The sequence below is a fragment of the Crocodylus siamensis genome, chromosome 7 (assembly GCF_052110815.1).
Source record: "Crocodylus siamensis isolate JL-2025a chromosome 7, ASM5211081v1, whole genome shotgun sequence".
Classification (NCBI taxonomy): domain Eukaryota; kingdom Metazoa; phylum Chordata; order Crocodylia; family Crocodylidae; genus Crocodylus; species Crocodylus siamensis.
In genome coordinates this window covers 63,649,332-63,662,580 of record NC_143401.1, presented here as the reverse complement: position 1 = coordinate 63,662,580, position 13,249 = coordinate 63,649,332, and the positions used below count along the sequence as shown (strand labels likewise).

Sequence of the window (13,249 nt, the reverse complement as noted above, 5' to 3'; positions counted from 1 at the left end):
CATACTGTAATCCGCATGGCACACAATGGCTCCTAGAGCAGCCAAGCTGGGACTTGTACAACACACGGTGCCTGCTCCAACCAGTTCAGGACCTGTGCCAGAAACTATACCTGTGGGACTTATATGCAGTGCTGGTCCTAAACTGGCCAGAGCAGGTGCCATGTATGGTGCACACCCTGGGGCACCAGGGACAGGTGCTGCATGTGATACAGTTCTTGGAATGGCCAGAATGGGCGCCAGGTGATACACATCCCAGGCCATGCCTGCACAGCCAGTCCAGATCAATTTGACTCAAGGCCACTACCAAGGATTGGATTACGGGAGCCAGAGCTGGATATGGCTTGCAGGCTGTATTTTTGACACCCTTTGTCTAAACTAATTCTAGCTAATTTAACTCACTTGTGGCTCATTCCAGGGACAAGTCTGTCAGGCCATATGCTCTCCCTTACCATTTACTTGTAGTAGAGAAGCACATCAGCTTGAAAGGGCATGTAAAGGGCTGCACCCCTCCCATTTTGATCCACATCAACACCTGGGACAAATCAAGACCACCTCAAATGAGACATCTGTTTACAGACTAAATAAGAACACAAATGCACTTGTGTGTCACTAATAGTTTTCTTGGGCAAAAACAGGCAAGTTTGGATGGTTTGCTAAAGAAATGTACACCTCTTCTATGCATCTTGAGCTAAAAGAACACAGACAAAAATAGCCCCTTGATTTATAAAATATTTGTGTTTGCTTGCACAAGCTGACAACTCTGCCTGATACCCAGTGTGTGAATTCAGGTTTTAAGATGTTGACAGATGAAGTGTTTTTCATACGCTTGGTTCAAGTCCCAAATACTTGACCTATGCTAAAATAGTGTTTATTATATTGCAGTGCTCTAAAGATGCAGGTAATTTATGCTTAGTAATGAGACAACAAGGTCACAAGATGGCTGTATTTGTAAAGTCATTACGAGATAAATAAGGGTATAAACTGTGTAGCTGCATAACTGGAATAAACTTGCAGAAGATCTAGGAAGGGCTTTGTCCAAAGTGGTAACAAGATTCTCGACCCATCACTTTTCCATTGACTAAAGCCAATTAAATGAAATCACAAATGAGAAGCCCTTTGCGTATCAACCACTTCTACTTAAACAGCACGATGTCCAGTTTCACAGGAATGAAAACAAATCATTCAAACAACTGTCAGCAATATTATTGGACTATTCCTCCAACCAGATTAACTCATAAGACCGACAGGAAAAAAAGCAAGAGATGCATAGGTGTTTATCAATGTAATGACAATCCTGTGCGTGACCAGAGTTTCAATTCTGTAATCACAAAGCCTATTTAAGTTGGTCAAATCAGAGCAGCTTTTTGAAGGAAGGTGCACAGTAGAAGCCTCAGTAATGCATGGCTTTTTAAAACAGTTTTAATCTCTTCAAAAGACAAACAGCAAACAAAAAGGATTATTCTTTCTCCAAATTGATCAGACATCAAAAGCAGTTACGAACTAGCATTATCTAGAGACACCTGACACTACCAGCTCCCAAGTCCAGGCAGAATCAGATTACTGGCAAAACTACAAAAAAAAACACACAACTATGGTGTGTGCCACTGTCATCTATAAAGCCTCCAACCCCCTCTGTGTCTAAAGATATGTCAAGCTTTAATGATCATTGCTGGAAGGAGGAAAGAAAATTATCAGCAAGATCCAGAAAGGGTATGTTACTTTTGTCAAATATGCCGAAAGCCCCTGTCCTTTTGACTACTGTCAGACAGCTCAGACCATCACATAATTCTCAACAAATACATCTGAGGCCAACTTTAATGCTAGAACATTTAATCACCAACATCACAAGGGATTCTTCCCACTCCAATGTAATGTTTTTTGAAGCAATGAGTATATTTTAGCACCTTCCATCCAAAGATCTCAACATAACTTATGCAGGATTTGTAATACAGCTCTTATGATTTAGGCCACACCTATCCAACTTTAGTGCAGTGCATGGTCCCCCTACTACATGGGCTACACCATGCAGCACACCTCTCCCCACCCCCTCCTGTACCCTCTCCCCCACCTGTCCCATTGCTCATCGACCAGATGAAGCATGCTGGCCCCTCACAGGCTGCCAGTTGAACAGCCCTGATTTAAATATGAAAAATAAAGTGAAAAAAAAACAAGCTCAAGGCCACAAAAAGGTCTGGGCCCGGAGTGAAACCTTTCCTTAAAGGGCTGTCCCTTGATCACATGCTCACACGTATTAGTTTACTTTTTATTTCCTTTCCTCTTGCAAGACTTGCAGACCTAGAAAAGTAAATCCATCATGATGTCAAAAAAAGGATAATGTCCCAAATAAGAAAAATCTACAGCCTCAGAGGAACAGCAGGAAAAGGATAATGCATTAGACATACATTCAGCTCTTTAAAAGTAAAGAAACCCCTTGGACTCACTCAGCATAAACAATTCTACAAGACCCATAGAAAGTTATGAAGGTAAAACTAGGAAACAGTAAGTCTCAAAGTAGGCCATCGCCATCAGTTAACTCGAGCAGGTAGGCTTGTCAAGTAAGTTTATGCTTCTGCAAGACTATTTTAAAACCTTTTATATACATTTCACTGAAACCCTTGAAACAAGCTTTGTGTTTACTTAATGAGGAGCTTCCCTCATGATTATTCTCCTTTAATTTTAACTATTGATTCTCAACCAAGGTGCCCCGGGGTGCTGCCAGGTTCTGACACACAACATAAGATATGGAGATAAACAAGTAAGTGTAGGTTCAGGCTCAGTCCCTGTCTGGCCAAAACTCCACCCCTACTGTCACACCCCTATAAAATAGAAATTCATTTTTTAAAATTGGGTGCCACTCAATTCACAAGAGTTATGGAGGGGTGCAAAGTCCAAGAAAGTTGAGAACAACCACTGTAGATGAAGCAGCATGGGTGACACTGGTTCTGTATCAGGATCTGCACTGTTGAAAATCTGAATATTAGTTTTAGATTTCAAGAGGTGCTTATGCTGAAGCAACTGACAGGAAACAAGTCTAGCATGAAACAAAATTCATACATTTCTCTAAAAACTTTCCTTAAAAATGCTGGGACATTTATGTGCTGCCGAAAGAAACAGCAAAGTGCAAATTTATGGTTAGAGACAGCGGATGTTGGAAAGTTGACATCTAATGGGGACTTCCTGAGCAGTCCAAGGTTACTGCTGATTCAAGGGCCTCTTTTATTGAGGGACAAGAAGAGGGAGTGGAAGGTAGGCTTGTTGAAAGCTTCTGGGGAAAAGGCCATAGGATAGAGCAGCAGGCTGGATATCATAGTGGGCATCTGCTATGGGCCACCACACCAGGAAGAAGAGGTGAACAAGGTTCTCTTAAGAACCGACAGAAGCTTCCAAGTCACAGCACCTGGTTCTCATGGGGGACTAATTACCACAATACCTGCTGGGAGGGAAACAGCATTTGCTCAACTGCCTGTGCACTGCTCAGAGTATATCTGGGATAATTTTTTGATACAGGTAGTACAGACCAACATGGGGAGAGAGGAAAAGAAAGTGAAGGGGAGTTCTTTGCAGTTTGCTGCTCACAAACAGGGAAGAATTAGTTGAGAATATGAAGGTAACCTAGGTAATAGCAATCATGAAATGACAGTTTGAGATCCTAAGGGGAGAAAGGAAAGAGAGCAGCAGAATAAGAAACAGTGGACTTCAAAAAAAGCAGACATTAAACTCAGGGAACTGGTGGGCAGGATCCCTTGGGAGGCAAGTCTGAAGGGGAAAAAAAGGAGTAGAGGCCCTTTTAAGGGTGTAGAAGCAAGATATTCCAATGCATCAAAAGAATGGTAAGTGCAACAGGAGTCCAGTCTGGCTAGACAACAATCTTTTCAGGGAGTTAAAACTCAAAAAAGAAATCCTATTAAAAAGTGAAAATTTGGTCTCAGTAATAGGGAAGAGTATTGCACAGGAATGCAGGGAAAAAATAGGAAGGCAAAGACACAGTTTGAGATGCAATTGGCAAGGAACATAAAAAGGCAATAAAAAGGGATTCTACAGGCATGTCTGAAGTAAGAAAATGACCAGAGAAACCGCAAGGCCTGTATGGAATTGCAGAAGGTGATCTAGTTATGTAAGATTTAGAGAAAGCTAAAGTATTTAATGCCTTTTTTAAACATCGGTCTTCACACACGTGCACCAGATGACAAGCACAACTGGCAGCAAAGACCAGGAAGGAGTCAAACCAACCTACTGTAGTGGCAGAATAGGTTTAGGGATTACTATGAAAGCATCTAGATTCTCTGATTAGCAGGGCCAGATGGGAAGCACCCTGGGGTATTGAAGGAATTCACTGAGGTAAATTCAGAGCCACATCAGCTATCCTCCTTGAGACCTTATACAAGTCAGATGAAGTCCTACATAATTAGAAAATGGCAAACACAAACATAGTGCCCACCTTTAAGAAAGTAAAGGACCATGATCTGTGGCATTACAGACCAGTCAGCCTGACCTTGACACTAGGAAAGATCATGGAGCAGATCCTCAAGGAATCTATTGTGAAGCACTTAGAGGAGAATAGTTGATCAGGAAAAGCAGCATGGATTTACCAAAAGCAAGTTATGCCCGACCAACCTGATTTACTTCTATGAAACAATGATGTACTCTGCAGAAGCACAGAGCAGTGGATGTGATAGAGTTGACTTCAGCAACGCCTTTAACACCATCTCCCATAGCATTCTCAGTAACAATCTCTAGAAATACAGACTAGGTGAAAGTACTGTAACTTGGATACGTAACTGGTTGGATCACTGTGACCAATGAGTAGTCATCAATGGCTTAATGTCTAGTTGGGAGGAGGTATCAAGTTGGGTTTGCCAGGGATACGTTCTGGGTCTGGTATCATTTAATATCTTCTGTGGTGAGCCAGTAGGGGGTGCTTCTGCATTGAGTCACACACCTCACTGCACCCAACTACCTTCCAGGCTCTGAGTGCCTCCCTGAGGGTGCCTCATGTCTGGCTGGCCTTTCCTGGAGCACACCTGCTAGCCTGGGGTAAAAACTGCCACCACCCAGGACTGGGCTTGATTCTGGTTCTGTGTCTCCTGGATAACACAGGCCTAGTAGCCCTCAAGGGTACTTGATTCACTTCAAGCACTTGGGGGTGCTTCCCTCAGTCGGAAGCACAAGCAGTGGTCTCCCTTGGTTGGCCAAACCAAGGGGACCCCAAGGCATAATCTAGACCCACACCCAATAAATCTCCTATGCTAGGTACAAAAGAGAACTTTATTGGTTACAAGGGGCAGGGTTGGACTAGGGTACAGGGTAGAGCAATATCAGACAAATCTCACAGAGCAAACTGGCATGGCTGGGTAGCCTCTGATCATGCATCTGAGATACTGAAAGCTACATATTTAGTTAGATCTCAGGTAGTTTACTCACAAGTATCATCCAGAGGCAGGTGGAGATTCTCTCTGGAGGCAGGCAGTTCCTTGATCATGAGTTTTGAGACAGAGCAAGTTTCAGATGGTCCAACTCTTCTCTCTCTGAGTCTTCCTCATGGCTGCTGCCCCCACTTCCTGGGTAGCCCTTATGACCTCATTTACCTGGTCCAATTGAGGTCAGCCAACAAATTTGAAATGTATCACTGGTTGCTGGGTAGACTGGCAGTTCCTAGCTCTCCAGGGAGCCCAAGCCCCTCACCCAAGTATGTGATGCCAGTTACATAGGCAGCAGGAGCAGGTTTCCCCACCTCCCTCAGGAATGTATCCAGCTCAGGTTACCTAAAGAGATAGGGTAAGGTGCATATCCTCTGCTGGACCCATCCTAACCAAATTGTCACAGAGTTTTTGGGGAGAAACAGGAGGTGGCCTTCTGCCACATCTTTATTAATGATTTGGACAACAGGACTGAGTTCATGCTTAGCAAATTTGCAGATCCTAGCCAGGGCTAGGATCCAGAATGACCTGGAGAGACTGGAAAAATGGTCTGCAACCAACCAGATGAGATTCAACAAGGACAAATGCAAAATTCTGCACTTGGGATGGAATAATTGCATTAAAAATATAGACTGGGAAATAACTGGCTAAGCTGTAGTACTGCAGAGAAGGACCTGTGGGTTACAGTAGATCATAAGGTAGCAATGTGATCTTGTTGCAAGAAAGACAAGAAATATACTGGGCTGTATTAACAGGAGTTGCTTGCAAATCAAGGGTAGTGATTCTTCTGCTCTACTCGGCACTGGTAAAAATCTCACCTGGAGTACTGTCTACTTTTGGGCCTCGCACTTCAAGAGGAATGTGGACAGATTGAGAGAATCCAGCAGAGAGCAACAAAAATAATTAGAGGCCTGGAAAGCAAGAATAATGAGAAAAGGCTGAAAGAACCAGGGTTATTTAGCCTGGAGAAGAGGAGACTGAAGTGGAATTTGATAACAGTTTTCAAATACCTGAAGGGCAATTATAAAGAGGATGGAGATGGTCCTCTCTCTCTCTGTGGCCATAGGGGATAGGGCTAGGACCAATGACCACAAAATGCAGCAGAGGAAATTTGGGTTAGAGATTAGGAAGAAATGTCTGGCTATGAGGGTAGTCAAGTATTGTTACAGGCTTCCTAGAGAGGTTGTGGAATCTTCATCCCTTAAAATGTTCAAGAGCAGGTTGGACAGACACATGGTTAGTCAAGGGTGACCCTGCCTTGAGCAATGGGCTGGACTAGATGACCTTTTGAAGTCCATTCCAGCTCTACTTTTCTATGATACTATAATCCTAAATTGTAAGTATTGGCTAATAGGTTACAGCATGAGATACTCCATGGTGAAGTGCTTGAACTGTTTCACACTAAGGCTTCATCTTTTCTCCAAAGAACATATGGTTATTCACTTGGTATCCATTACAGTATACAAAGAAACATTTTACCAGCTAAGTAAAATAAAATCATTAAATAGCTTTCTGAGATTTGTAAGGAGCTGTATCAAAATATTAGTCATCTTTTAAAACCATTAAAACTTCCATCTATCTTTAATTCTCCCATTTTCTTAAAATTTCCCTTTTAACTTTCCTTTTTGAGAGTAACTTGGTCATTTATCTTTGGGAGAAGTTAAGTGAAAAACTACATTTTTAGCTATTTAGACACATCCATCTGTTACCAATTATATTTTTCATAGATTAAAAGTGTTGAGTTCTAAATTGTTACATGCCTTTATCAACTGATTATAAGCAATAGTACTGAAACATACATCTAAGGATCAGAGGTCAACTTCACTAAATAATAAAGTGGAACACAGTCAAACAGCAGTTTTCACCTTTTCATTGTTTCAGCATTAGACAAACTTTACAGTGCCCTGAGTCCATTCATAGTCAAGCCTCATTAGTCACAGGGAAGAAAAACACTTTCTTTTGGAAGTGTGAATGATCTATTACCTACCAAAAGCAAGAGAGAAAAATATATCTGTTCCAAATGATTCTTAGATTTGTTTTTTTTTCAGAAATGCAGTAAGTGATAAACTCTTTACATTAATACTCAAAAGCAAATAGAAATATTCAAAGTTAACACGGCTATATATTCTACACCTACTTTAGCATCTTCTTCATCAAAGATTGAACACCAAGGAGAGGTCACATTCTTAAGAGCCAACTCAAATGAACAGGTGAAAAAAGCCACTTGAATCAGATCTGAAATAAATCCGGAAAAATAAGTGTCAGAAAAATGGTAACTAGTTATACTTGCTCTCTACTAGCCCCTCACCATCACTCTTCTGCCATGAGAAGGAATTGTGACAGGAGCAGAAATGATACCCAACAGACAACAACCAGTCCAAGTGCATACTAAAATACCATCTTTGCACAATGGGACAATTCATGTTCCATTATGAAAATGATACTTATTTGCACATCTATAGAAACTGGGTCCTGGATTGCAAACATTTCACATGATAGAGCCATATGTGCCAAACAGTCATGTGTTCAACAGTTTGCAACTGCTGATGTAAGCATTATTCTTATTATGCAACAGGCTAGATCACAAAATAGGCAGGTTTATATTGGCACAATCCTAGTCAAGCCCCTCCCTCTGTTTACACTCATTTAAGAATCCAAATGGCAGCAATGGTGTCACTCCCTAGCCTCTTTAAATCAGCTTCCTTCAGCACAGAAACTGTAGGACCTACTCAGGGTACTAAAGAACTCTGTTCCTATCTTGTTAAATAGCAGCACTAATGACTTGTTCCACTGTTCCTTTCTGTTCAAATGTTCCCTCCCGATGCAGCGTACCTGGAATTTTTATCCAATTACTGTATATTTCAGTTCAGGAAATCTTTACACACTCATGCTCTTACTACACTATAGTAATTAAAATGTTGGGGTTTTTTGTTTGTTTTATGGATTTTCCCCAGCTGGCTATGTAATACATAGCAGGATCCTTGAAAGTTTCAGGTAGAACAAAAAACTGCAATTTAACAAAATGTTGCTAATTTAGCTCATAAAATCATTTACACACACACACACACTCTTAAATAAAATTTTCCAATGGAAAAAAAAGACTGCAAGGAGAAATACCCTAGCGGTCCTTAGCTTAACAATTCAGTTAAACTGAATATTCTCAGGATGAGCAATAGGAAGACATATCCAAGGGCTTGTGATTTCTATGGCTTCAACAGTAACCCAAGAATTTTACTACAGCATACTGAAATACAAGATTTTATAAAAGTTTATGTAATACAGAAGATGGTAAACAATACCTTATCACATTTCACCAATTATTTTAGACTGTGTGCTATGCCTTTTTTCCCATAAAGAATAAATTTCTGTATTTTTCAAAATGATCTGTACCAAGTTCATGTAATCTAACTGGGAAAGATTTTTCTACAGATTTCTTATACGTTAAATTTTCTTCTGAAAATTCACCACTTAATATTCATTGTTAAAACATGCATGTAATTTAACAGCTTACTTAGTATAAAGCTACACAATTTTATCATAACTGTTTCTGTAAATTAAGCTGATAACCCACAGGTTTATTTATTACACTGAACATCTCTTAAAATCAACCCAGAATTCAGGGTTCCTTTGCATCTTCAGTCAAGAATGTTTTTCTGGAATAAAGACCAAACTATTAAACCTGATATTCTATCATTTTTTAGAATATTTAAGTTAGTGTACACTGCCCAGTTGCAGAAAACAAACACATTTTAACAACTGTTTTTACTCAATTGGTGATGTCATATACTCTCTTCATTAATCTTCCCAAAAACCTCAAAAGAGAATTAAACACATCTGCTCTTCCAAATTGATGTACCTAGAAAAAGATTTATGTAAATAAAAAACAACAGCCACAGGACATGTACTCTACCTGCATTCAACTCATTCACTGGTAGACATAAGGTATTAGCAATTTTTTCCAAAACGTTTTGCATCTTGGAACCATTTTTGAAGGCATCCACTTGATGCAAAGCTGTTCTGTTCTCTTCTATACAGGTTTTGAACTTCTCACAGTGATCAAAGAACCTCATTAATTTATCATTAATTTCAAGCACTTCGTTCTCCATATCTAAAGGGAAAAAGAAAATGAGCAACTATATAGTAGCTATTAAAAATGTAGCAATTTACAGAATTTAATTCCAAGCCTTAGCCAAGCAATTTCAGAAGGAAACAAACTGTTAAACCAGGGGTAGGCAAAATACAGCCTGCAAGTCAAATCTAGCCTGCCAAGAGATTTTATCCAGCCTGAAGCAGGTCCCTCAGTCCCACCAGGCCCAGACACAGGTGACAGTCTGGGCCATGGCATGTACACCCACTGCCTGAGCCCCACTGCGGGGCTCAGGTAGCACAGCAACTGGACTTACTTCCTAGACACTGCAGCAACTGCTCTACTGGACCCAGCTCCTGCTGCCTGAGCACCCAGCCTGTCCGCCCCTTGCACCCACCACCAGGGGCACTACCCACATAGGCAGGGCCTATGGCTGGGCAGATACGATGGGGCTGGAATCTCAGGGCAGGACCTCAGGGAGGTGGCAATAGCGCGGGGTTGGGGCCTGGGGCAGAGCCACGGTCTGCTGCCTGCGCACCCCTGCAATAAGCACTGGTTCTGCTGGCAGGGGTATGCGGGGAGCAGATGGTGGCTCTGCCCTAGGCCCCAGTCCCACTGTTATTGCCCCAAAATCCCAGCCCCAACTCCATCTGCCAGCCCTGCTTCCTGCCTGCCCATAGCCCCATCCATCTGGCTGCACGCCCCAACCGTGTGAATCCTAGCCAGTCTCCTTGGAGACCTTGGGAATTGCTGGGTGATGACAATACAGAACAAGGGCCCGGGGCAGAGCTGAGATCCGCTCCCTGCATGCCCCTGCCCGAGGAAACAGTGCCTGTGGAGTGGATGGTGGCCCTAGCCTGTGCCCCAGCCCTGCACCATCACAGCCCCACCCAGTGCCCACTCCCACATGCCGCTCCTCATCCGCCCGGCCCAGCGCTGAGCAGAGCCACTTAGGGAGTTCTGGTGAGCTGGTGGGGAGAGCAGGCGCTGACCGTGTAACCATGGGGTTGCTGATCCCACATGCAACCATTCACCAAAACTCCCTAAATGGCCCTCCAGCCCAAATAACTGCCCTCTGCCCCACCCCCATAGCACAGCAACAAGGAGACAGGTGACCTATCTGAATTTGCCTCCAATTTCCTATGTGATTTTTTTCATTTCAACCCTATTCCCAAAGAATGAAAAGAACCGATGCTCCACCTATGCCCCAGTGAGATGCAGTTGAACCAAACTCAGTTCTGGCTTGAGTTCAATTACTGAGACTCAAGGAAGGGTCTCTCACATTGGATCAACTATCCCAATGATGCAGACAGTGGGATAAGACTTCCCTAGGAAATCCTTGCCCCTCGCATCATTTCTGGCCCCAGCCCGGCTACTGAATAGCCTACTCCTAGGCTACTGAGAGACTGCAGCTGACGCACAAGGCCTTGCCTCTGCTTGTGCATTTTATTGCTCACCTGCCCTAGGACCAAGTTCTGACCAATGCCCCAAGACCTGGGTCCCAACAGCCAGACAAGGCCAGAGGGGGAGACATCACCTCCAGCACCGCCCTTCTGTCCCAGCGCCACAGCAGGGTGAAGGGGCTGTGGGAAGGGTACAGCTGGGTGCCCCGGGGAAGGTGGGTGCGAGAAGGGGGCCCCACCACGGCAGGGCGCCCTCACCTGGGGCAGGGGGCAGCCCCTGGCGGAAGGCGGCGCTGCTCTCCACGCAGCGGTGCTTGGAGCTGCTGAGGAAGGCGGCGCGGCGTCGCGGCGAGCTGAGGGCGGGGAAGCGGGCGGCCAGGCGCCGGGCCAGGTGCTCCATATCGCGGCGGCCCTGCGCGGCCAGGCGCCCGTCCATGTCGGGCCGGTACCACAGGTCCCAGGCGGCGAGGCGCTGCGCGGCGGGGCAGGGCGCGGGAGCGGCGCGCAGGCGGCGGTGCAGCTGGCCCAGCCGCAGGATCTGCTTGCGCGTGGGGAAGCGCGTGCCGTGCCGCGCCAGGGCGCGCAGCTGCAGCGGGGCGCAGGCGGCGGCGGGCAGCAGCTGCCCCGAGGCGGCCGGCGCTAGCGCCAGCGGGTCCCGCAGCAGGTGCGGGTTCACCTCCGCGTAGCGTGACTTGGTGCCGAAGAAGGCGCTCAGGGACCCGCTCGCCGCCGCCTCCTGCCCCCGCGCCAGGGTCGCCAGGAGCAGCGGGAGTAGGAGCACCGCGGGCGAGCAGCAGAGCGGCATGGCGCGGCGGCTGCAGCAGGGACCTGGCGCGCAGGAAGGGGCGGGCGCTGCGCCGGGCGCGGGGCGGGGCTGGCGGCCGTTCTGCGAGTGCCGCCTTCGCGCCCGGCCCTTTGCAGGGACGGGGGTCGCCCGACCTGGCCTCGGCTTCTCCAGGGAGGCCGAGTCCTGCGCGTCCCGCCGCCTCCTGGCAGCCCGCGCTCGGCCCCGTCGCACCCCAGACCCTCCTGCCCGCCTAAGGCCGCCTCCCCCCGGCCGGGGCCTAGGGCAGAGGGCCAGACTGCAGACAGCAGAGGGCTGCCTCAGAGCAGGAGGTGAGGGAGAGGTGTCGGCGGCAGGCGACTGCTCTCAGGTGTGGCAGAGACGGGGACCCCCCGGGCAGCTGGCGAGGAAGATGTTGCAGGGAGAGGAGCGGGCTCCCCGCGCGGGGCGGGGCGGGGCCTGCGGGGGCTGTTCCAGAACTGCCCGGGGTTTTGGAGCCGGGAACACGCTGGAACGTCCCTTGGTTTTGGCCTGCGCGGCTTTCACTCTCGTTTTGTAAAGAGGAGCGGAGATGTGTTTGTCACTCCGCCTTCTCTGTCACAAATCAAACCCGCCCTGCAGCACCAGACCTGGAACCTGAACTTCCTGTTAGGGCTTCTTGGCTTTCTCTGCAAAAACAGTGCCGTTCCCAAGCAATATAATGCTGCCCAATGCACAAAACCAAATTACTTCTTAGTACCTATGCTCTACTTGTTTTACTGACTGCTCAACAGCCTGAGTGAGGGAAGAGGAGGAGTGGAAGCAGAAGTGGATGGGAGCACAAAAAGCAGCAAGGATCAGCGGGTGGAAACAGATGCCGTCTGATTTCTCATTTGTGTCACAGCTGAAGCTCTCTGTTGGGCAATGTCTTTCTAGTCAGAGATAACAACAGGCAGAACACAAGGAGTTAATACTGTGGGGCAAAAAAAGTGCAGGGGGAAAAAAGAGAGTAAGTGATGGTGAACAGAATTAGTTTGCAAGGTGGGATGATGGCAGATTTCTTTGTCCAGAGCATGAGGCTCTGGTTTGAAGGAACACTTGTACAGGATACAGGTCCTCCATTGAGACAGGTAAATTAATATGGCACAACAAGTCATACCACAAGTCTCTGAGCTGTAGGGAGGCAGCTGCAGGGTTAACAAAAGGAAGAACAAAAGAAGATTGCCTCTGGCAGGCACTGTTCACACAACTAATACTCTATATTGATTACAAAGCAGAACTAAAGCAAACTGCTGAGTTGGACAAAACTAAAATTACAAATAGAAAAGATCCATTCAGATAGAAAAGATCAGGTTCACCAATGAAAATGTTCTTAGCTGATATTAATAGCCAATGATTAACCAGCCATATCAGCTGATGCTGATCTGATAACTAATATTTAGTAACAGTGCAAAGCATTTTAAACCACTGACATGAGCAAAGATTTGTTTTGTTTTGCATTTAAGGCACACACACACACCTCCTGCCTGCTCCAGCCCTCAATGAGGAATGCGGAGACCACCTAATACCCATGCACATC

General features: G+C 45.7%; 1 protein-coding gene across 3 annotated transcripts in view; it reads right to left on the bottom strand.

Moving 5' to 3' along the window:
• Positions 1 to 12,462, bottom strand: part of MINPP1 (multiple inositol-polyphosphate phosphatase 1) — a 50,811-nt gene extending 38,349 nt beyond the window's left edge. Inside the window, exons 1-4 of one of the 3 annotated variants that reach the window (XR_016443419.1) lie at positions 11,166 to 12,462; positions 9,328 to 9,525; positions 7,555 to 7,652; positions 450 to 532 (exon numbers count right to left, since the gene is read on the bottom strand). Coding sequence is in view for 2 of the 3 variants with exons in the window: in XM_090056530.1 (XP_089912656.1) it covers positions 7,555 to 7,652; positions 9,328 to 9,525; positions 11,166 to 11,712 (843 nt within the window). In the remaining variant the exon portion in view is untranslated. The remainder of the gene's footprint in view (positions 1 to 449; positions 533 to 7,554; positions 7,653 to 9,327; positions 9,526 to 11,165) is intronic. The other 2 variants (XM_090056530.1, XM_090056531.1) reach the window with 2 other exon arrangements.
• Positions 12,463 to 13,249: the final 787 nt, after the last annotated feature.